Source organism: Silurus meridionalis, chromosome 10, assembly GCF_014805685.1.
Source record: "Silurus meridionalis isolate SWU-2019-XX chromosome 10, ASM1480568v1, whole genome shotgun sequence".
NCBI lineage: Eukaryota > Metazoa > Chordata > Actinopteri > Siluriformes > Siluridae > Silurus > Silurus meridionalis.
Window position 1 is genome coordinate 26,378,095 of NC_060893.1, and position 25,673 is coordinate 26,403,767.

Consider the following 25,673-nt stretch of genomic DNA (forward strand, 5'->3'; position numbering starts at 1 on the left):
TGCGGAAATCACCGTGAAATACAGTGCGGACACTCAGAGGCAGTTGCACAGATAATGGTGGTGATGTTGGTGATTGTGAGTTTATAGCCAATAGGAATGGAAAGAAAAATGAAGAAAAAACCCATGAAAAGAGAGAACATAAAACAGAGAGCAAACTGCACTGTAAACAAACAGCAAGAATTCAAAAACAAAATAGCAACAGACAACTAGACAAAATATCACAGAATCAAGCTAAACAAGAAAAGAGACAAAGTTACAGAAACACATGTCATCAGAGAGATAATGATTTTAATTGGATACAGAGTCGTTTATCTGTAAATCATACAGAAGAAAAACTGTTGAACTTTTACAACTTTCAATTGTTTCAACACTCAGCACCCCATAATCACTAAATCAAATCAGAATAATAGAAATGTCTGTATTTTGTTTTGATCAAAACCAAAAATATCATATGTCTAAGTCTGAAGGTCATGAGTTCAAATCCCAGCTGCACCAAGCTGCCACTCCTGGGCCCCTGAGAATGGCTCTTAACCCCATAACTGCTCAGTTGTATAAATGATATAAATGTCAGTCGCTCTGGATACGGGCGTCTGATAAGTGCGGTAAATGTAAATATATGAAAACAATAAAGCACCTGCTAGTAGCTGTAAGGTATAAAATGCTCTTGGTAAATACTGATTCTTTCTCATGTGCTGATATTGTGGTGTTTCAGCATCACAGCTTCATGTGAAGAGCAATCAGAAATGTTCTCCATCTTATAGGTCACTTGTTAATTTTAAGGAGACACACTGAGCTCTTCCTCATTTCTATTATTCTGTGAGCTGGAGCTCCTGAGATCACTGGAGTCTCTGCAAGTTTATAAACTTACTCTGATTTTCTAACAGTAAAAATTGCAATAAAAATGAGAAGAAAACACAGGATGTAAATAATGATGATCATCAGGTTTCTTCCATCAGCTTCATCTGGAGAAACAAATAATTTATTCTAAATATTATTTAATAAAATATTAAAAGGTCTGTGTAGAAATGTGATAAATCTTTTATCGGAGAATTTGACTCATAGATTTAGAGGAGATGAAGATTATTATATATCATATTAATTATTAGTACAACAAATAAATATGATGTTTACTCACCTGGAGGAGCTGATGGATCATTGTCCCTCACTTCAGGTTTTTCTGTAGAGGGAAAAGCAATGAGAATTTAATTGTTCATTCTTTTCTTCTAAATATTTTTACTCCAGAACTGCAGAAGCATTTATTTTATAACTGTGGAACTGATACTGTACGTGTCGTATTCAGCATCATCTGATACTAATCCACTTACCACTGACTGAGAGTTTCACCCTCTGGACCAATTTGTAGTAGTTTATCACTACCATGTAGCTGCTGTACCGAGCTTCATCAGTAACTCTAACATTCTTCAACACCAGGGAACAGTTTCCTTTAAGCAGCTCCTCCTCAGGAACATCCACACGTCCCTCATATCCTTCACCCTGAAATGACTCTTTACCCAGTCGCTTAAACACAGTCTCATCACCAATACGCCACTCAACATGAGGTGTTTGGATGGACAGATGTCTCCAGTCACATGGTAGCACTGCTGTGGATCCCACCTGAGCTGATACACTCTGAAAAACTAGAGATATAAAAAAAAAACTTATAGAAAATGATTTTATGTAAGAACATTAATTTTAATTTATTTTACACACACACAGATTAAACTATAATAATTAATGGCACTAAACAAAACACTGGGAATATTTCAGCTTTCATGACTTTCATGTAAAAACTCAGATGAAGTACAATATTGTGGTAAATAAACTCATTCGAATTTTAGTAAAGGAACGAGCAGAAGCCGAAGTTCAACAGAACAAAGATGTGTTTAATAACGAAGGGAATGAAGGTAAAACAACCCATCATTAAGCTTAAGAGTGTTTGGAAGTGTGTGCTTATGTAGCGTGAGCTGATGAGAGTCAGGTGTGCATTATTAGTAGGACAGGGAGCTGCTTGAAGGAATATGTGGTTCAAGTAAGGGTGTTGCTGGTGGATCCCTGACAGTACCCCTGCCCCCAAGGGCGGCTCTCGACGTTCAGATCCGCCGCCTGGGTCGGCCCCAGGGGCGCCGGACGCTGCGGATGAGCTGCATGGAACTCCACAAGGAGCGCTGGGTCAAGGACGTTCTGCCTGGCTACCCACAACCGCTTCTCCGGGCCATAACCCTCCCAGTCCACCAGGTATTCCAGACCGCCAGCACGACAACGTGAGTCCAACACCTCCTGTACCGAGTAGACCGAGGGCTGGTCCAGGATCTCCAGAGGTGGTGGCACCGTTGCCTCGCCTGGGCCTCGCGACGCCGGCGGAACATAGGGCTTTAGGAGAGACATGTGGAAAGCGGGGTTAATGCGGTACTGGGGAGGCAGGTCCAGCCTGTAGGTCACCTTGTTAAGCCTCCTCTCCACTCTGAAGAGCCTGATGTACCTGGGGCTCAGCTTTCTACAGGGGAGCCGAAGTCAAGGGGTCTTTGCCATGGCGCAAACACTGCACCCGCGGACGAACGTGGCGATCTCCGTGGCCATGCCCGGTCACCAGTATCAGGCTTGTACTAAGCTGAGGGTTTCGTTGCCTGCCTGGGTGTCCTGAACCAGGGACCTCATCAAGATCCCAGATGATGGGGCAGACGATCAACTGGGGTGCAAGATGGGTACAGGGTCGGTAGGCTCTTCTGGGCCGTACAGGCGAGATAGTGTGTCTGCCTTGCCATTCTTCGAACCCGGCTGATAGGTGATCTGGAAGTGGAAGCGGGTGAAGAAGAGGGCCCATCTTGCCTGCGGGGGGTTCAGTCTCTTGGCCTCACGGAGATACTGGAGGTTCTTGTGGTCGGTAATGACAGTGAACGGGTGTGTAGCCCCGTCAAGCCAAAGCCTCCACTCCTCCAGGGCCAGATTGATGGCAAGAAGTTCCTGGTTGGCAATGTCATAGTTTTGTTCCACCGGTGACATCTTCTTGGAGAAGTAAGCGCAGGGGTAGAGCCAGGGCGGATTCGCTGACAGCTGGGAGAGGGTAGCCCCTACGCCTGAAGAAGGCACGGCTACCTCCACCACGAACGGGACCTAAGGTTCGGGATGATGGCAGAGGGGAGCGACGCAAATCCTACGCCGGAGTTCCTCAAATGCCTCTTGTCCATTGGTGTCCCATGTGAGGGACTTGGCATTCCCCCTGAGGAGCAAAGTGAGTGGAGCAAAGACTTGGCTATAGCCACAGATGAACCGGCGGTAGAAATTCGCGAACACCAAGAACTTCTGCAACTCCTTTACTGTAGTAGGGACTCCTTTATTGTAGTAGGCAACTCCTTTATTGTAGTAGGGACTGGCCAATCACTGCCGCTACCTTCCTCTCGTCCATCCGGATGCCTGCTTCACCGATGTTGTACCCCAGGAACTGCATCTCCGTGCAGTGGAACTCTAGGACCCGGATTACGTGGTTGTGATGTTCATGTGGCGTCCAGGAGTAAATCAAGATGTCGTCGATGTAGACGATCACAATCTGGTGGAGGAAGGGCTGGAAGATCTCATTCATGAAGTGTTGAAACACCGCCGGAAAAATTGACAGGCCGTATGGCATCACCCAGTACTCGTAGTGACCCGAGGGGGTGATGAACGCTGTTTTCCACTCGTCACCCTGGCGTATGCGTAGCAGGTTGTATGCGCTCCGCAGATCGAAATTGGTGAAGATGTTGGCTTCTAGTAACTCCTCCAGGGCGGCAGGAACCAGGGGGAGAGGGTACGGCAGTGAAGCAATTTGTGCGTTCAAGCCCCGGTAGTTAATGCAGGGCTGGAGTCCTTCTTGCCCAGGAAGAAGAAGCTGGAGGCTGCAGGAGATGAGGATGGGGTAATGAAACCCTGTAGGAAGGCCTGCCGGATGTACTGTCCCATTTCTTGGTGTTCTGGAGCTGATAAGGGGTAGATCCGACCCCTAGGTAGTTTGGCCTCAGGCATCAGGTTGATAGCACAGTCCCTGGCGGGGCATGGGGAGTGGGTGTAGGCAGTTCCTCAGTCACTCAGAGCTCCACTCAAGGATGTCAAGGAAGGGTGAGCAGTATCTGATCCAGCCCCTTCCCAGCGGGCGTCCCTGAATGGTGTGGACAGCTAGCTTGTGAGTTCCTGTCTCACGGCGTAGCTGGAGGTGGTCCAGGCATGCCTGGGAAATGAAGTTCCCCACGAATCCGGAGTCGACTGGAGCGGAGACAGAGAGTGTGAGAGAAGGGGTTATCAGGGATACGGGTAGCTTGGGTAAATGCGAGATGTCAGAAGGAAAGTCTACAGCACTCAACATCCATCGAGGAGGACGTGTTGGGCACTGGTCGACTCTGTGTCCTTGTTCTCCACAATACGGCGTTCTCGTTCCTGGGAGGACAGTCTGTGGGAGCCCAGTTGCATGGGTTCTGGTTCTGGGTATGTAGATAGCGCAGAGGCTTGGGTGGTTTCTGCTTCAGGAGTGCGGCAGGCAGTCAAGCGTTGGGAAATGCCCATTGATCTTTGTATGAATCTTTTGCCTCTAATCCCAGGGTGTCGTCGCATGGCGCCATTGCCAACTAAAGCTTCTGATTTAAACCTCTTCGGTATGTGCCAAGCAGTGCTGCCTCGTTCCAACCACTAAGGGCAGCCAGTGTGCGGAAACAGAGGCTGTAATCCGCAACGCTATCCGCCCCCTGGTGGAGTTCGAGGAGTTGGTCGGCCATGGAAGTATTACAGGTGCTCGTGCAGAAGACTTCCGTAAAGTGCGCTGCGAACCAGCATATGACATAATTGCTGGGCTCTCTGCACTCCAGAGCGCTGTCGCCCAAGCCAACGCACGTCTGGCGAGCAGCGGGATCAAAAACACAACCCGGGCTGCCTCCGAGGGAAATCGCTGGGGTTGCATTTCAATGTACAAAGATACCCGAAGCAGGAAGCGGCCGACATGAAAGCTTCGCGGATTGCCTCGGTTAGCTTTCTCATGGGATCATCTGAGTCATTAGACTGGAAATCCATAACGAGGTAACGCTGTTCTGTTTCTTTATTCCCTGGTCGGTAAATGGTCCGTTCTTCTGTCAGGCTGGAAGAACGAGCAGAAGCCGAAGTTCAACAGAACAAAGATATGTTTAATAACAAAGGGAATGAAGTTAAAACAACCCATCATTAAGCTTGGGAAGACAGCATGCACAGGCAAAGAGCAGTTCAATAGATATATCCACTGAGGTGAGTCTCAATGAAAGAAATCCTTGGTGGTGATCCAATATGGAATAGTCCAAGGAACAGAGCAGACATAAGGTCCAGTAAAGTTCTCCAGACTAATCGGTAGAAGGGACAGGGAGTGTTTGGAAGTGTGCGCTTATGTAGCGTGAGCTGATGAGAGTCAGGTGTACATGATTAGTAGGACGGGGAGCTGCTTGAAGGAATGTGTGGTTCAAGTGAGGGTGTGGCTGGTGGATCCCTGACAGTTAGAATCAGTAAATGTTCAATTTGTTCAACAAAACCCCACACTGATACTGTTCCTGGTGTTCACTCAGTTCTAGCAGTAAAAATACTCAGATAGCAGCATCTGATATCATGTAACACTCTGTAGAGTAAAACCTCATGTAGATTTGTCATGGAACACGGCAGGAGCAGCTACAAGTGCAGATCATTTCTTACAGAAAGTGCAAACAAACCCCAAGGAACAAAATCCAGAACAATCAGAAAGTAAAGTAGAAAAACGAATCCTGAGCACAAGCAGGAACCGACAGCATGAGACAACAAACAGAAGACAAAGTGTGCAGTGAACGGTGAGATCTTCATCCACAAGTGCTAATGATCATGAAACATGAATCAGGTGTAAAAACAAACATGAGACCTGCTGCAGTGGCTTGTGGGAAACAGAGTTCCTGTCCATAATCCTGACAATATTGTAGTGATCTGGATGGATTTCACAATTAATGATCAAATCAAAACAGAGTGTAAACTGTGCTCTGTGAAAACATCAAGAGGAGGAACTACAGCATCTTCCTAACCACCTGATAAACATCTGGATGCTGCTCTGTCTTTGTGTCCTTGTCCTGTCAGCTTCATATCTGACTGCTTGTTTAAACTGTTCCATCCTGCAGGATCTCAGTCCTGATGCACATCTCCAATCACAACCAGATGACCTCTGACCTTTTCTGATCAGCTTTCTAGAAAATACAATAGTGCACCTTTTATTCACGTCTATATTTATATCTTTTTTTTTTATTTGATCATTCTAAATAATTTGATCAGATGTGAGCAAATAAAATGTCCATATTTCTCTCTTTTATCTGAAACACTTTGACTTTTATATCTACATTTTATGTTTAATAATTTACTCACCATTGAGGTGAACTCTGTTGATTTTTGTTGTTTTGTAAGTTTTTGTAGCCTCCACATGTTCCAGTACAAAGGATGTGTAGAAAGCGTGATCAGTGATTCTGACGTCCTTCAACACCAGAGAACAGTTTTCTTTACGCAGCTCGTCCTCAGGAACGTCCACACGTCCTTTATATCCTTTACCGTCATCTATACTATTAATGTTTCTCTCAAACACAATCTTATCATCAGCACGCCACTGAATGTGTGGTGTTTGGGTGAAGTCTTCACTCAGGTTACAGGGCAGGAGAGCTGTGGAACCCACATGAGCTTCTACAGTAATGGGAGGATCTGCACTGATGGGGTCTGTGGGGGGAAACATTACAATCTACATGATTTGGAGCATTTTATAAAAATTGTAGCATATTGTAATGAATGTGAGGACACTTGTGTGTTGTTGGACTTGAACCAGGTCACTCACCCACACAGACAGAGAGCCAGAAGATGGAAATAGAAAGGAGGATCATGATGCCTGGAAGACTCTTGTGGAGTTTTTACAGATTTCCTGATACAAACACAAACAAAGGCAGATTATTAAACACATTAAATATAAGTGGAAGATCAGCTTCTGCAGAAAATCACACAAACAAGTATTAGTGTCAATTTTACACCCTGAAAAAACACAAATCACTCATTTAAAATCCCACGTTTCACTACGCCTTCATCACCTCAGTAACTGCACCATGACTTTACTGCCCCCTGTTGGTGGATTTTAGAGTCACAGCAGCAGTGATGAACTCAGATCATGTGCTGATATCACAAACAAATTAAAAATAAATGTAGATTCTGAGGTGTTACACTTTTCTGTATATTATACATATAATAAAAATAAGGTAAAATTTAAGAAGTTGTTAAATACATTTATTATGAAACTCGTATATTTGTAATTAAAATAACAAATGAGATTCTAATATTATAAATTGAACTTATTTTGAGGTGATTTAAACTTTTTTCTAGTGAGAACATCAACAAGTACAGGAAACAATTTGATGTTTAAACTACACTAAAACTCTTCCAAGGAGAAGACAGTGAGTATGAAGGATGTGACAGTGGCTCTGATGAAGACTTGATCCTGAAGACACACATAGACATGGATGGTGATGAATCAGGTGGGTCTTATGATTTATACACTCATGAATCAAGTGATTTAGATCATTTTCTCAACCAGACAAGAACCTCAGACAGCAAAATACAACCATACATGAGAAAAAGACATTGTCTTCCCACACCTTTAGGGCATATCAGCAAATTCATAACAGCAGAAATTCTTAAAATTTCTCAACAAACAAACTCATTTGTACAGTGTGCAAAATCTTTTTATTTATGGAGAAGCCACTGATTCTGAACTACACCCAAGTCCTAAGTCCCCCTGAGCAAACATCACTGTACAGCAGAATCACTGCCATAACTGCAGTGGACTGTGTGTGTGTGTGTGTGTGTGTGTGTGTGGTGTGTGTGTGTGTTTGTGCAGGAAAAGGAGGGAGACCTCATGGTGACTGAGACTACAAAGGAACGAGGTCAAATAGTTTGAGAGACAAACTCACAACAAAGAAAACACAAAATAATCACACACAGCATGAATATGACTAAAAATAACAATATCAAATCATTAGAGAACCAACCACAGAGCCTTGAGATAGAACATTAAATGACCCCAAAATAAACATTTACATTTACATTTGCAGCATTTAGCAGACGCCCTTATCCAGAGCGACGTACAAAAGTGCTTTAAATCTCTAGTATTGAATTATTCTACACTGGTACGCAAGTTTACAAACTTAATAAAAATATAACTCATGAATTCTACAAACTTGGAAAGTGCTAATTTAAGTGTTTCAGGAAGAGGTAGGTCTTCAGTCATCGCTTAAAGATAGTCAGGGACTCTGTTGTACGGACATCTAGGGGAAGTTCATTCCACCACCTCGATGGCAGAACAGAGAAGAGCCTTAAATTGAACTTACTTCTCATTCTGAGAGACACGTAAAAGACTGTGTTGGTATTCCATGCAGTCGTGCATCTGCTCCTACTGCACTCCCATAGTGGACAATGTGATAGTGAGACGTTAATAAAATATTTTGATTTAGGATTTGAGTCCAAAATAAGTCCAAATACAAGTTAATTTAATATTTGTGATAAAGTGGATATTATGTATGATACGGTGTAAAATTAAATGTGTGAAAGGCATCAATACTTATGATCATTTTCTCACATTTACTTTCTATACAATCCGACTTTAGTTCACCATTTCACCATTGGTGTCGCCATTTCCCCATTCTCACCTTCTGTGTCTCAAGGATGTTTATGCAGCGCTCAGTTTACTTACAGTTTACTTACTGTTTACTTACTGTCAAGTATGTTTTTATTAAATTACATCCTTGGTGTAGGAAGTGGTATACAGGGAGTGCAGAATTATTAGGCAAGTTGTATTTTTGAGGATTAATTTTATTTGAGGATTTAATTTGAACAACAACCATGTTCTCAATGAACACAAAAAACTCATTAATATCAAAGCTGAATATTTTTGGAAGTAGTTTTTAGTTTTAGCTATTTTAGGGGGATATCTGTGTGTGCAGGTGACTATTACTGTGCATAATTATTAGGCAACTTAACAAAAAACAAATTCATACCCATTTCAATTATTTATTTTTACCAGTGAAACCAATATAACATCTCAACATTCACAAATATACATGTCTGACATTCAAAAACCAAACAAAAACAAATCAGTGACCAATATAGCCACCTTTCTTTGCAAGGACACTCAAAAGCCTGCCATCCATGGATTCTGTCAGTGTTTTGATCTGTTCACCATCAACATTGCGTGCAGCAGCAACCACAGCCTCCCAGACACTGTTCAGAGAGGTGTACTGTTTTCCCTCCTTGTAAATCGCACATTTGATGATGGACCACAGGTTCTCAATGGGGTTCAGATCAGGTGAACAAGGAGGCCATATCATTAGATTTTCTTCTTTTATACCCTTTCTTGCCAGCCACGCTGTGGAGTACTTGGGCGTGTGTGATGGAGCATTGTCCTGCATGAAAATCATGTTTTCTTGAAGGATGCAGACTTCTTCCTGTACCACTGCTTGAAGAAGGTGTCTTCCAGAAACTGGCAGTAGGACTGGGAGTTCAGCTTGACTCCATCCTCAACCCGAAAAGGCCCCACAAGCTCATCTTTGATGATACCAGCCCAAACCAGTACTCCACCTCCACCTTGCTGGCGTCTGAGTCGGACTGGAGCTCTCTGCCCTTTACCAATCCAGCCACGGGCCCATCCATCTGGCCCATCAAGACTCACTCTCATTTCATCAGTCCATAAAACCTTAGAAAAATCAGTCTTGAGATATTTCTTGGCCCAGTCTTGACGTTTCAGCTTGTGTGTCTTGTTCAGTGGTGGTCGACTTTCTGCCTTTCTTACCTTGGCCATGTCTCTGAGTATTGCACACCTTGTGCTTTTGGGCACTCAGTGATGTTGCAGCTCTGAAATATGGCCAAACTGGTGGCAAGTGGCATCTTGGCGGCTGCACGCTTGACTTTTCTCAGTTCACGGGCAGTTATTTTGCGCCTTGGTTTTTCCACACGCTTCTTTTCCACCCTGTCGACTATTTTGAATGAAACGCTTGATTGTTCGATGATCACGCTTCAGAAGCTTGGCTATTTTAAGACTGCTGCATCCCTCTGCAATATATCTCACTATTTTTGACTTTTCTGAGCCTGTCAAGTCCTTCTTTTGACCCATTTTGCCAAAGGAAAGGAAGTTGCCTAATAATTATGCACACCTGATATAGGGTGTTGATGTCATTAGACCACACCCCTTCTCATTACAGAGATGCACATCACCTAATATGCTTAATTGGTAGTAGGCTTTCCAGCCTATACAGCTTGGAGTAAGACAACATGCATAACGAGGATGATGTGGTCAAAATACTCATTTGCCTAATAATTCTGCACTCCCTGTATGCATGTTCCCAGCATTGTTTTTTGTGTACTCCACGTTTATAAATGAGACCCCAGGGACTGCAATGCAGATTAATGTTTTTGGTTCTGGGTGTGTCCATTATATTCCATTTTGCTGCAGCTCCTAAAGCTCATTAATATATGGAGTTAACAGAGTTGTAATGTTGGGCTTCTTCTCTTTAAACCAAATACATGGTCAGCACTTATTTTTTCATTGTTTTGAATTCGGTTTATGATTTGGCACTAAATTGTTCAAAGCTGATGCATGGATAACTGGAATTTCCATGTGTCTGCAAAACTGCATTTGTCCCAGATTTTTATTACCAAGGCAGTGCTGTACTCCAACTTAATGCGACTAAAGAAACATGGCTATGGGTCGATGCCCCGGGTTGAAGAGACGCTGGCCAGCTATCTCTCCCCAGGGGTTGCATCGTCTATTAAAAGAGATTAAAAACATATCTTTTTAGCAAAGCCTACACATAACACACATCACATCATAACCTTGTGCCCCAGTACATTTGATCAAATGCACATTATCAACTTGTGCTGTTAATATCATGAACAGCAGCTACGCTAATTCCTCTCCACTGCTTCTCATTCTCTACCATCCCGAGGCATCCTGAGGTTGCTCCAGCCCCAGTCACATCCAATCTTATGAAAATTGTGGACCTTTAAAGTCAAGTCAAGTCAAGTTTATTTCTATAGTGCTTTTAACAACAGACATTGTCTCAAAGCAGCTTTACAGAAATCAACAGTCAAGGTGAATGGTGTGCATTTATCCCTGATGAGCAGCCGTGGCGACTGTGGCAAGAAAAACCCCCTTAGATGTACTGAGGAAGAAACCTTGAGAGGAACCAGACTCAAAAGGGGAACCCATCCTCATTTGGGTGACATCAAGAGTTTGATCATAAATCTTTCAACAATACAGAACACTTTAAAGAAATAGATGCTGACCCCGCAAACATCCCGTACCATCTAGAGACGTACCAGCACCAATTGGATCCCACTTCATATGGAGTTGGGACACTGGACCTCCTTGAGTGTTTAAAGGCTCTGGCACAGAGAAGCTGGTGTTGGATCTGTGATGATCGCAAATGTTGAGCTATTTTCTGAGTTGCTCAGTATCTCCAAGTTTTTATAACCACAAATGACTGTATAAGACTGTAGAACATTACTCATAATCTTACATTCCAGTGCTAATGTTAGTTCTCACTCTCCAGTCTTCTGTATTGTTTAAAGATTTATGGTCCCACTCTTGATGTCACCCAAATGATGGGTTTCCCTTTTGAGTCTGGTTCCTCTCAAGGTTTCTACCTTATAACATCTAAGGGAATTTTTCCTTGCCACAGTCACCATCATCAGGGATAAGTGCACACCATTTACCTTAACTCTTAAAATTCTGTAAAGCTGCTTTGTCTGTTGTGAAAAGCTCTATAGAAATAAACTTGAATTGACTAGCCTCTACGGAAAGACATTTATGGCTTACCCTATTGGATCTTTCTAATAGGAATAGGGCTCTACTGCTGAACACACCTCTAATGCCAACTGGCCTGTTCGACCAATTTCAGGAGGCCAAGAAACAGTCTGCAGCATTCCAGCAGGTCTTTAAATGTTTGAGATGCTGACTCTCAAGCAGGTCGTGTCTCAGATCAGATTCGAGGACTGGTTTGTCACGGTAGATCTAAAGGATGCATACTTTCATGTATCTATCCTCCCTTCTTACAGGAAGTTCCTGAGGTTTGCTTTTGGGTCCGTAGCGTACCAATATCAGGTCATTCTGTTTGGTCTTGCCCTCTCACCTTCATGAAGTGTGTGGATGTGGCTCTGGGTCCCTTGAGACTTTAGGGCATCCACATCTTAAACTATATTGATGATTGGTTATTAGCTATATTAGCTCAAACAGATCAATTAGTTGTCCGGCATCAAAATTTCGTTCTCGCTCACATGAGCGAAAGCTAAAAATTCACCAGCACCTTCTGACTTCATCACTCCTCACACTGCACCTCACTGCCTGAGATCCTCCAGCACTGGCACCACCTTCTCTCAGAGAAAGAGGTACTGATGATGAAGACGAACTTCCTCTAGATCTTGAGGATGACAAACAGGGAAGTCACCGGATATCTTGAAGTAATGGGAGAGGATCCTTATCTTCCTTAAACACATAAACTAGCACTTTTGCAGGTTTGCACTCTCTTGAATAAAAAAAAAAACTCTCAAAAATGTGTAGGCTGATTATATATAAGGTTGTAATCCGATGAATGAGTGTAAATTTTTTTTTACTGATAGCGACTTTTGTACATCGCTCTGGATACGGGCATCTGCTGAATGCCATAAATGTGAATGTTCATTAAACAATTTTAAGAAGGTCTTCAAGAGCTGCTCCTTTGAGGTTGTGATTCAGAATGAAGGACAAAGAAGAAGCAGACTCTGTCCTCTGGAGATTGGTGGAGAAAGAAGCTCTTCATCTTCTGACCTGTAGAAAAAAACAACAACAAAAAAAATCAGCAGATCAGTAACTAAAAGAGCACTTACAGAAAGCAGATCTCTGCCAGGGCAAGTGCCCCACCACCATCTCCCACCACTTTCTAACAGTTCTTCCAACTGAACATCTTTATCATTAATTATGTTTTATTTTAAACTAGGGGTTTATTTCAATATAATTATAACATGGATGCATATCATAGATGCTACACATAACCCATTTAAAGGCTTAATATGTGTACTTTATAACAAAAACTGTGACACATCTGAGTTTGGAACTTGTCTGGGTTGAGGTATCTGAGCTGCTGGTTGCAAATCAGTGGTATGGTCATGGTGTGATCAACAGCCAATACAGGGAGGAAATATAAGATTTTCAAGCTTTGACAGAAGTCTGACAAAAGACATTGAATTGTGGATGTGGTTAATAAGAAGTTATGTATTTACCTGACAATTGGTTTTTGGTTCTTAATGGTGGTTTCCAAGAGACTCAGACAAGTTGATCTGGTGACGCTGCCCTTTTCCATCATTATTGGTCACATCATTTACACTCTAAACAAGAAACGTACTATAAAATTCCTTTTCCAAATTATGGATGACTGTTTTTACCCTAAATATAAATTGATGACTTCCTGATGTTAATACAGCGTTATATTTCTAGCCAGTCAGCTGTTACCTGCACTTTGTCTTCTATTTTGTATTTTTTTTGTGTGTCTCGAGCACTGAGAATAATGGACACTGTCATTTTTCATGGTTGCCTCATTGTTAGTGTAGTTAACAGGAACCTAAAACATATCGAGTTGTTGTGATCATCTCTTTATGATAATTTATTAAAGTACACTTGAGGCTTTATGTATGAGAATGAACCTTTATGCAAATTCCCAGTAGACTAAAAATCTGTTGTTACACAACACATCTATGTTCCAGTAATCATGAATATAAAACTTTCTTTCGGCTTCTTCCATTAGGGGGCGCCACAGCAGATCATCCGCATGTTTGATTTGGCAACGCTGGATGCTTAACCCTCCCTAACGAAACCCTCCCCATTTATCGGGGCTTGGGACTCTCACTAAGAGTGGATCCCTGACCAGGGATCGAACCCAGGCTGCAGCGGTGAGAGCGCCGCATCCTAGCCACTAGACCACCAGGGGACCTCCAGGATTCATCAATATAACACTGAATATTCAGCCATTTACCAGTGTTTTTCTTCTTCTGGGTTCACTTGTTCTTTGGACCTCAGAATCATTGCTAAAAACAAGGTTTTTGTAACCTGCTCGGACTGAATTCTGCAAAGAAAGAAATTGGCAGTGAAGGTGAAACTACAGTATGTGGCAGGATAATGCACAGTCAAGAAGCAGTAATATATAGTATTTACTGCAGATTCATAGGTGGCTACATTCTTCAATCACAGCAAAAAATATATTTATCTTAACAAATCCTATAAAAAAAACAAAGCCTTAAAAAGTTGAAGAAAATTCAGTGTTACCTCTTTATTTTCTCCTGCTTCAAGCGTCGATGTTACAGTATGGAGTTCTCAGAATCTCTTTTTGTTTCGACTCCAGGTAAAATGTGTCTTTTAAATTTTTGTCACTTCAGCGTGCAATGGCAATAACCGCAGTTAAAACTTCTGCAACATTCAGTTTGACCATCCAGAGCCAAGCTTTTCAAATCAACAGGTAATCGCTTAATCGCATGCTGCCATATAAAAGTACCCCTTATTGAGCAGACAAATCTGATGTTTTATCAGAAATCATGTTTTTTCTCAGCTTTGCTTTGTTTTATTTTACTGACTCTGAGCTACAGAAGAAAAGGTGAACAGCACTGATAAAATAGGAGGAGAGCACAGACGAGTGAAATACCAGGTTAGATCCTGTAAACAACTTAGCAGTGAAGAGAACTAGGTAGAGGTTCATCTGCCATGTCAAAGCAGACATGGGCATGGAAACCCGGTTAGATTCGGTTAGATGGCGCCGGTGAGGTCGGCTGCCGTCACGACTGCTCCAGCTACGCTTATATCTTATATTCTTATATTTTATTTTATATAGTTTTTATACTTTATTCATCTGCTTCTTTTCTTTATCTCCATCCTATTCCCCTCATGCCGGACCGTCATATAAAGCATTTCCCTGCATGTCGTACCCTGTATGTATGTGTATGTGATGAATAAAATTTGATTTGATTTGATTTGAAACCCTGCCTCATCTCCATGTGGATGCCTCTATCTTCTGATGGGGCCTACAGGAAGTTATGAATACCTACATTTGTACTTGGGGGATATGCTTAACTGCTTTGTGTTTGTCTACATGGACAACATCCTAATGTTCTCATGATCCCAGGAGAAACATACCCTGCATGTCTGATCCATGTTGCAGCAGCTCCCTCAGAAGTAGCTGTATGTAAAGGCCTAGGAATGTGAGGTTAAGGTTTAGGGCTGTAGGGGCAATTCTCCTTCAATTTCCCCTTCAAACTAATTCTCTTGTCCTGAATAATCATTAATGTCCACACCTGGTTTATTCCATTCAATGATGCAGATTTTTTTGGAAATGGTAAATAAATGATAATTGTCTCTATTTCCATAACAATATGGATGCATATCATAGATGCTACACATAACCCATTTAAAGGCTTAATATGTGTACTTTATAACAAAAACTGTGACACATCTGAGTTTGGAACTTGTCTGGGTTGAGGTATCTGAGCTGCTGGTTGCAAATCAGTGGTATGGTCATGGTGTGATCAACAGCCAATACAGGGAGGAAATATAAGATTTTCAAGCTTTGACAGAAGTCTGACAAAAGACATTGAATTGTGGATGTGGTTAATAAGTTATGTATTTACCTGACAATTGGTTTTTGGTTCTTAATGGTGGTTTCCAAGAGACTCAGACAAGTTGATCTGGTGACGCTGCCCTTTTCCATCATTATTGGTCACATCATTTACACTCTAAACAAGAAACGTACTATAAAATTCCTTTTCCAAATTATGGATGACTGTTTTTACCCTAAATATAAATTGATGACTTCCTGATGTTAATACAGCGTTATATTTCTAGCCAGTCAGCTGTTACCTGCACTTTGTCTTCTATTTTGTATTTTTTTTGTGTGTCTCGAGCACTGAGAATAATGGACACTGTCATTTTCATGGTTGCCTCATTGTTAGTGTAGTTAACAGGAACCTAAAACATATCGAGTTGTTGTGATCATCTCTTTATGATAATTTATTAAAGTACACTTGAGGCTTTATGTATGAGAATGAACCTTTATGCAAATTCCCAGTAGACTAAAAATCTGTTGTTACACAACACATCTATGTTCCAGTAATCATGAATATAAAACTTTCTTTCGGCTTCTTCCATTAGGGGGCGCCACAGCAGATCATCCGCATGTTTGATTTGGCAACGCTGGATGCTTAACCCTCCCTAACGAAACCCTCCCCATTTATCGGGGCTTGGGACTCTCACTAGAGTGGATCCTGACCAGGATCGAACCCAGGCTGCAGCGGTGAGAGCGCCGCATCCTAGCCACTAGACCACCAGGGGACCTCCAGGATTCATCAATATAACACTGAATATTCAGCCATTTACCAGTGTTTTTCTTCTTCTGGGTTCACTTGTTCTTTGGACCTCAGAATCATTGCTAAAAACAAGGTTTTTGTAACCTGCTCGGACTGAATTCTGCAAAGAAAGAAATTGGCAGTGAAGGTGAAACTACAGTATGTGGCAGGATAATGCACAGTCAAGAAGCAGTAATATATAGTATTTACTGCAGATTCATAGGTGGCTACATTCTTCAATCACAGCAAAAAATATATTTATCTTAACAAATCCTATAAAAAAAACAAAGCCTTAAAAAAAGTTGAAGAAAATTCAGTGTTACCTCTTTATTTTTCTCCTGCTTCAAGCGTCGATGTTACAGTATGGAGTTCTCAGAATCTCTTTTTGTTTCGACTCCAGGTAAAATGTGTCTTTTTAAAATTTTTGTCACTTCAGCGTGCAATGGCAATAACCGCAGTTAAAACTTCTGCAACATTCAGTTTGACCATCCAGAGCCAAGCTTTTCAAATCAACAGGTAATCGCTTAATCGCATGCTGCCATATAAAAGTACCCCTTATTGAGCAGACAAATCTGATGTTTTATCAGAAATCATGTTTTTTCTCAGCTTTGCTTTGTTTTATTTTACTGACTCTGAGCTACAGAAGAAAAGGTGAACAGCACTGATAAAATAGGAGGAGAGCACAGACGAGTGAAATACCAGGTTAGATCCTGTAAACAACTTAGCAGTGAAGAGAACTAGGTAGAGGTTCATCTGCCATGTCAAAGCAGACATGGGCATGGAAACCCGGTTAGATTCGGTTAGATGGCGCCGGTGAGGTCGGCTGCCGTCACGACTGCTCCAGCTACGCTTATATCTTATATTCTTATATTTTATTTTATATAGTTTTTATACTTTATTCATCTGCTTCTTTTCTTTATCTCCATCCTATTCCCCTCATGCCGGACCGTCATATAAAGCATTTCCCTGCATGTCGTACCCTGTATGTATGTGTATGTGATGAATAAAATTTGATTTGATTTGATTTGATTTGATTTGATTTGATTTGAAACCCTGCCTCATCTCCATGTGGATGCCTCTATCTTCTGATGGGTACAAATATTCTATTGTGAAAATGTACCGTATTTTTCGGACTATAAGCCGCTACTTTTTTCCCACGTTTTGAAGCCTGCGACTTAAACATCAAAGCGGCTAATTTATGAATTTTTCCTGGGTTTTTCCCGGTTTCACAAACTTCAAGCCAAAAAACTGAACCCCATAACATTAGACCAATGAAATTTCCGAACGGAAATGAAAAAAACGCACCTCACCCGTGTTCTGAGCTGCTCGGCTTCGAGAGAAAAAACTTTTTTTTTAAACACACGAAGATGCCAAAAGATAAACTCCTGAGAGAAATAGTTGTGAAAGGAAGGAGGAAGACAGTGAACAACGACTTTCTTGGTTGGCTACTGTTTAGATACAAGCCGTTGTAACGAGTCTGGGTGAAGGGAGAGCTCGCTAACTCCAGTTACAACAGAAATCATATAAACACAGACAGGTTTCCAAAACTCGTGCTTTTTTATTTTTCTTGGCAACAGCGTTACGGGTTAGTCAAAGTAACTTAGAAATCAGCTTCAGAAAATAATGACATAATCCTTATTATTGTGTCTTAAACACATCCTTCATTTACCGTGTGTAACGTGTCTTTTGTTAAAGCCTGTGTAAAGTACATTAGTGTAGCGGCTTATTTATGTTAAAATTCATTTGTAAAATTCAGTGGGTGCTTATATAAGGGTGCACTTTATAGTCCGGAAATTACGGTAATGCTTTCAAGAGTCGAGAAGACATCTGGAAAATATTACAAACATGGAGAAAAACCCCTGATGCTGTAAATGATTTGTCACTAAGTCATTATGTTGAACAATGTAATTTGCTTGCCAATTTTTTATGTTTACTTTTTGAAATGGGAGACCAAATTAAAGGAGTCTTTCAGAACTTACAAAGAAATAAATCTCCATTGTCTGATGATTTGGATAAAACTGAAATGAACTTGAAGACAGCAGTAACACAGAAAAGAGAAGATCAAGGAAGAGAGCAGTAAGCAATGTTTTAATTTCACATTAAATATCTGAGGTAATAGAGTGAGATTATCTGCCAGATTGTCTTAGAAAACTATTTTTAGCAAAATGTTCCATTCCAGATGTCTAAAGTCTGAGTTTCCTTTGCGATTGGAAACAGATGTTTAAAAGGATCATATGCTGCTTTTTTCTAAAGACATGAAGCATTGTGATTTTGTGAACATCTCAAGCAATTGTGTCAGAAATGTAACATCCATGGGTGTAATGTATAATTTCATATCGGTTTCTAGAAAATTCACAGATAATAAGGCTTATAAATTTAGTGTAATTAATGTTTTAAATGAAAATTGTTGTATTCTGTATGTTAAAAGTTAAACATTTTAGCATGAACACTTGCCTGTGGATACTGTGAGGAGGTCTTTATGAACATCCCTTCATAATGTCATTTAGATTTACGTGATGGAAAACACAAGTATTTAACTAAAGCTGATATTTGGCACAGAGAAAATGGTAAGACATGTGCAGGAAAAGATACTGCCAAAGATACTGCCAATTGGGGAGACACAATTGTAGAGGATGTCATTGGATGTGTTATTATTAAATATTAATAAATACGGTTACACCAACAAAACTAAATTTAAAAGTAAAATCAGCTAGAAATTGCTCTTTAATATAACAATTGTAGGTTACAGTGTGTGTGTGTGTGTGTGTGTGTGTGTGTGTGTGTGTGTGTGTTTGACCAGTTAATTATTTTTAAGTTGAGAGGGTCTTTATGGCATCATGGAGATTAAAAGTCATCAAAGAGCCATAATAACAGCCATGTTACAAAAGCATGTTGTTTTTATTCCACATTTATTGACCTTATTTTCCACATGACCAATATAAATCTACATGGATGAATGTTTTTCCTTAAATAGTTCACTTTTTAAAAACCTTTACAACCAACTTAAAAATGTCACTTGATCAGTCCAATTTTAGCACAAGAAAATATTAAAAATTACTATTTACGAATCCTTTTAAAGTTACATTAATTCTTTAGTATTAAAAAAGAGATTGAGACTTAAAATGAAGAGCAGCTCAAACTTTTTACTGCTTTATTTATTATTATTTTTTTCAAGCATCATGGGGTTGTAGCATTTCTTAATGCAAAAAAACTCATCTTACAGCTGAAGTTCCGGCCAAAGTTTCAGCAAGCTGTGTGCAACCACTTAGTGACAAACCCTGACTCACGTTTCCAGTGCCAAGAACAGATTCAGCTCAAGTGCAGCAGAGTACAGAGCCATTCAAACCAGCTCTTTTACTGCCCAAAACCGTGAGAGAAGGAACACACCCAAAATTCCAGAAGCAGAACATGACCTTTGGCTAAACAACAAATGTGGAAAATACTGTGGTTGCAGACCTGCGAGCATGAAAACGGTTATGTATTTTTTTTGACCCACCTACATGTCAAAGTGGACTGAATAAAATTGTTATTAATGCTAAAAATAAATACATTTGAAATTGTTATACATTATTATACAGTAATTGTGGGCTGGGTACATTAGTACGTACACAACGTTGAAGAAATTCATTCTTTTTTGGTGTCAAACTGTGAAATTCTCTGTAGACTTCATAATGGTTCAGCAAGACTTCATGTTTTTGCTATTTGTTTCTACATATTTTATGTATAAAATCCTATTCTGAATTTACATTAACATTTTTATATTTGTATATATACTCATCACAAGTGGGTGCAGTGTGGAAGAACATTTCATTTTTATCATCTGAAAAAAAAGAGAAAACTCGGAGAAATGTTATAGCAACAAAATGTATTGCAATAAAAACAGAAAAAAATGCTTTTATACTTAAAAAGTTTGTTTTTCTCTTTTTACAGTAAAAAAGATTTCCTGAATGTCACAGTGTCTGAGGCAGGAGCCTTCATTTTCAGAACATGTAATAATGAGGCTCACTGAAGAAATGTGGCCCTTTACTGTAAAGATCTGGTGACATTTGTGTTTTGTTTGGATGAAATGATGTTTGTTCTGTAACTGTTTGCTTCTTTGTTGAAATTATACTTTATACTTTATTATACTCTGCTAAATGCCGCAAATGTAAATGTACTTTACTTACTTCTTACTTCTTAGTTTTGTAGTACATTGTGTCTGTGTGTGTGTGTGTGTGTGTGTGTGTGTGTGTGTGTGTGTGTGTGTGTGTTTGTAAAACATATTCTAAAAAACATTCCTGCAGCTCTTGTAGTTGTTCTGCTGATACATTACTAATGAGCTGATATGAGAATGTAAATATTCTGGGAACACATGAAGTCAAGATTCAAATATTCTTTAACTGTACTTCAAGTAGAACATTAAAGTGTGTTATAAATCAGATAAGAAATACAATTCAGTTACACTAAATGTACTTAAAGTTGTTCCATATAAACATAACTAAGTATATTAAAATATAGATATTGCAATTAAAATTCATCTTAAACATATCATTTAACACTTAATATCATTGAAGTTGTTCCAAAATAACACAATTAATATGCACTTAGAATAAAATAATTAAAATATGATAATTGCATGAAAAATAGTAAAACCTAAGTATATTTTTTATCCTTTTAACCTGGGAACACATTTATGAGACTCCACTGGTGCATGTGCCATGTAGGTGGTATTTCTAGCTGTTCTGGTAAACCAGCATGTTGCATGGTTGATCTCCCAGTGTAACTGTAAACTACTTGGTGTCCAAAAGCCACTGAAATAAAGCAGCTTCCAGTCAGAGGCCACCAGCCTCAATTTTTTGCATTCACAAAGCAGCTGCCCAACAGTTTGTGGAAGAACTTTACCACCAGCAACACCACCAGTGAAGTCTATATTGGAGTTCTAGATGATGTTTGCACTGACCAGTTTGCACACTGGCCTACAAAACCTGTTGCTGCTGCAATTTCTGCAAAGTCCATGCAACCACCACTGACTGTGAGAAATGTGAAAGTGTCTTTGCTGAATACAGAAACTTCATCAATTAGTTCCTGAATTACTGAAAGTGCTTTAAAAGGTGATTATTATGAACATAGTGAACATGGGGGAAGAGTTTTGTTATCACTGATAATTTGTTTATTTAGAGTTTTATTGCACTATGTACAGGTTTATCTTGCTGAGAAGACGTCCAGTGTGAAGTAGTTTTATTTATTTGTGTTCAGTTTGCATATTTTCATGTTGTAAAATAAATCTAAACAATCATTTGTGGGTTATACATCACACACAAAGGTTCCATTTTAATATTTTTATATAGAAATGCAGGAAAAGTGGCAAATCTGTGTGATTGTGTAAAGAAGATTTAATATAAGCTGTGAAAAAGCGAATAAAAAAGAAGAAACTTATTTCTGAAAAAGATCTACTGCTATTAAGCCCAGAGGAGGGAAGTAATGAAGTACAAATAGATTTTTCTGGTATCAGTATTTTACTCCACTATTTATTTTTTAGACATTTTACTTTCACTCATTAAATTTTTACAAAAATATCTGTACTTTCTACTTCTTACATTTTCAAAACCATCTCGTTAATTTAGTTTTAATCCACTGATTTAGTGAAATGTAAATTAGTTTTTTTCCACTGAGCGTTGATTTCAGCCACCAACCAATTTCCTGTCATTGTGCGTCTTTTTCAATAAACTGGTGTATAAAGTCCTGTCTCTCACTCACCACAGATGTAGACTAGATTACGAAACTAAGAATCAGCAGGCAGAAAGCAATAAGAAATAAAGCTTAAGTGGATGAGACATTAATTCATCGCGCATTTCTGTTTTTTACAAATTTTTATAAAAATATAAATACATAAATAAAAAACTAAATATAAAAGAGGCGAAATTAAAACCTTCAGCAAAACATACACTTATTCACAACGTCCTTTTTACTTAGATATAAAATAAATAAATAAACTCCACCCGAAAATATTTTTAATCCGTTAACATTTGTTTTATTATTGCGCCAAGTCTCAAATCAAACACCAAATCCACCACGATTCACATAATTTACCCTCTGGTGGCGTTTTGTGGGTTTTTCCCTCAATATGTCGAAACAAACTTAAATTACTGTATTGATCGTATAGAGAAAAACAATACATCATTCTAATCTGTAAAATGTCTATGATTATATATAAAAGCTTCTTGACTTTAAGAGGTGCAGTTTTTCTGGTATCACCTCATTAACTGTCCGTGTGGAAACATAGTAAAGGTTCCGTTTGGTGTCCTGATGATTTACGTCATTTAAACCCCCATTATTATTTTAAAACATTTACTAGAATTTTTTGTCTTCATGCTCTGTGTTGCATCCATATTTCTCCATGTCCATGTTGCTTAAAGTATTACAACAGGAAGTATTAATATATGGTACATTTAGAACAGATAGAAATGTGCGATTAAGTTGCGATTAAATATTTAATTTGATTGACAGCCTCTGTACAATTATACATAAAATCTACATATTACATAGTAAACCTTTATTACTCCTCATTACATCTACACTATTTTTATCTATATGTATCTTTATATCTTTATATCCCTACTGTACATTCTGCCCAACATTTCACATTCATGTACATATGTGTATATAATATATATATATTTTACTTGTTTATTCAGCTTGCATATTTCATAAATGCCATAATATTATAACCTTCCACTTCTGCACATTTCCTCTTCAATGCCAGAGGCCTAGAACATCTATCTGTTCTTCTTAATGATGTCGACACATCTGTGCACTGCTGTAGCAGTGTATCTTCACTTTGCATGATTGCTACTTTTTGCAATTCTGGTAGATGACAAACTGCATTTTGTTGCTGTGTACCTGTACAGTGCAATGACAAAGTTATAAAGTAGTAATAACTACTTTTTACTGAAGTACATGTCCGAGCCAAAACTTCTTTACTTTTACTTGAGTAAAAAAGTATAATCAGTACTTCAACTTTTCCCCGAGTATTTTCAGGTCACAGTTGTGTAGTTTGAAATATGTTGTGGAAAAGCAAATTGTGAGAAAACCTCAGTTCTGGGGAAAAAAAATGATAATGTGTAGCGAGCAAAGTAAACATTTTATAAAAGAAAATAAACAGGAACATCTGATTTATGAAGCAAAAACCTGATACATACTGTATATATCCTGCTCTTTCTCCTCATTACATCATCTCTACTGGTTTTAGTTTTAAAAACAATAAAGTGAAAAACACATATTTTAGTTCACTCATACACACACACACACACACACACACACACACACACACACACACACACATCATATATACATTTGTTCATGTACAAAATATCTCATGTAGGAACACGAAGTCATCAGTTTTTATACAAGCACATAGTGGAGAACCTGAACACTGATTATCCTGATCTGTAATGTAAATGTTTATAACCTCCATAAAAAATTATTCTTGTCTCTGAAATCAATTCACTTTTTGTTAATTTTTTACCGCCAACATAACGGTGTCTTGTCAGTCCACAGATGAAGATTAATGTTTATAAAACATAGATAAGAAGTGAAAAGTCTTACCTTGGAGAGAGAAGAAAATGTCTTGTGGCTCAGGTCATTCATTCATGCCAGAAGATCAGCAGCATGTGGGTTTATTTTTTTTAAATGTTGGTATTGGTGGTGGTGGTGGGGGGTGTGTGTGTGCTGGTCCATTCACATCTCTCATGTAAATGTTGCTCCTCCCTGCTCTGTTCTGCTGTGATGTTCTGTCGTCATGAGACTCGGCAGCTCTACGTGCAGTCAGACTCATACACACTACAGTGAGGGAGAAAAAACTTCAGTGAGATGACCATCTCCACCTGGTAGATCTTCAGCCAGAGCATCCTGTCTTGTTTCAGTGCACTGTTTTGTTAAGGGGGATTTTCCCTTGGCAAGTTTGGCGATCTGCTTGGAGAAGGATGGATTTGGTCGACCTCGTCAAAAAACTGAAAAGCAATTGTCTTTCTTAAAATGCTGTTCGTTTTGTCTCCTGATACTCACATTGTAGCACGTTCACATGGTCCTCAACAGATGTTGAATCCTCCCAAACACGTTTCCTTCATTAGAATAACAGAAACAGATAACGCTTCTACTGTGATGGATAGAGACAGATATGCAAAATGTCTAAACACTCATTAATCAACAAGATGCTTTAAATAAAATAAAAACAACACTGAACTGCATAAACAGAAAAAGTAGGCAATAAAGATTGAAATGTCTGTAGTATCTGTGTTACACTGTCCTGCACTAAGTGATCATGTAAAATTATTAACAGTGCAAAAATAGATTCTGCATATGGCAGTGGACTTACAGTACATATAAGAATTTCACTGGCTTCCAACACAAACTTGCAGATGCACTGGTGACTCTGATCTACTTTATACAGCCAAACTTCTCTTTCACCTTTTTGTCTGGACGCTCTTGTGCTGTGGTCAACAGTTGGCTGTTCCACAGAGGTGTCATGAATGGTGACTATGATCTCCTTGGATTTCAGCGAGTAGTTGCCCAAAGTCATCTGAAAAAATTTGATACTGCACCAAAAGGACAAGGGAAGCCATCCTCAATGTCAGCTGCTGTGACTGATATTACCAGGTTTGAGGGTGTTGCTCACTGGCCGATAAACACAGGTAGGCAGATTAATTGAAGATTTGTTTTTATCATAACATTTAACACCTGCAAATGTGTTCCAAAAGCTATACAAAAGAGAAATCATTGTGTAATTATTCATTTTGTTTTGAAAGGAATGGGTTTCTCAGCTGTCATGTCTGTGATGGTCGCACATCATTCGGTTGTGAAAAGTGTGCCAGGCCAAAGCATATAGAGTGCTTCAAAATGTTTCATAACATCTGAGGGAGTTATCTATCAATGAGTTCCACACCAGGACACAGTTGTGATTTATATATATATATATATATATATATATATATATATATATATATATATATATATATATATATATAAATTCTAAGCAATTTCCTATAATGTGTTATTTTATCATTAGTTTTTTTTTTTAATCTGCTATTTCTGAAACTGAGCCAGACAATGTTTACCTATTTGTTAATCAAATAAAACACTTCAACAATTTAATTCAGTCTTTAAACGAATTTCTGGAGTTTTTTATGTATTTATATACACTATAGACTTAGACTCCCTGTGTTCTACCACCGGTCACAATTGTGACCAGAGATAAAACACATTTTTTCACGGTCTTTTAAATTTTTTTTTTTTTACATTATTGCCAATGA

General features: G+C 39.3%; 1 protein-coding gene across 1 annotated transcript; it reads right to left on the minus strand.

Moving 5' to 3' along the window:
- Positions 1-319: 319 nt before the first annotated feature.
- On the minus strand, positions 320-24,115 carry LOC124392123. Its single transcript, XM_046858822.1, has 6 exons — positions 23,971-24,115; positions 6,821-6,904; positions 6,364-6,705; positions 1,326-1,637; positions 1,136-1,177; positions 320-962 (listed from the first exon to the last, which is right to left on the minus strand). The coding sequence occupies exons 2-6, from the start codon at positions 6,864-6,866 to the stop codon at positions 865-867; spliced, it is 840 nt and encodes a 279-aa protein (XP_046714778.1). The 5' UTR covers positions 6,867-6,904; positions 23,971-24,115; the 3' UTR covers positions 320-864.
- Between the last annotated feature and the right edge of the window lie 1,558 nt (positions 24,116-25,673).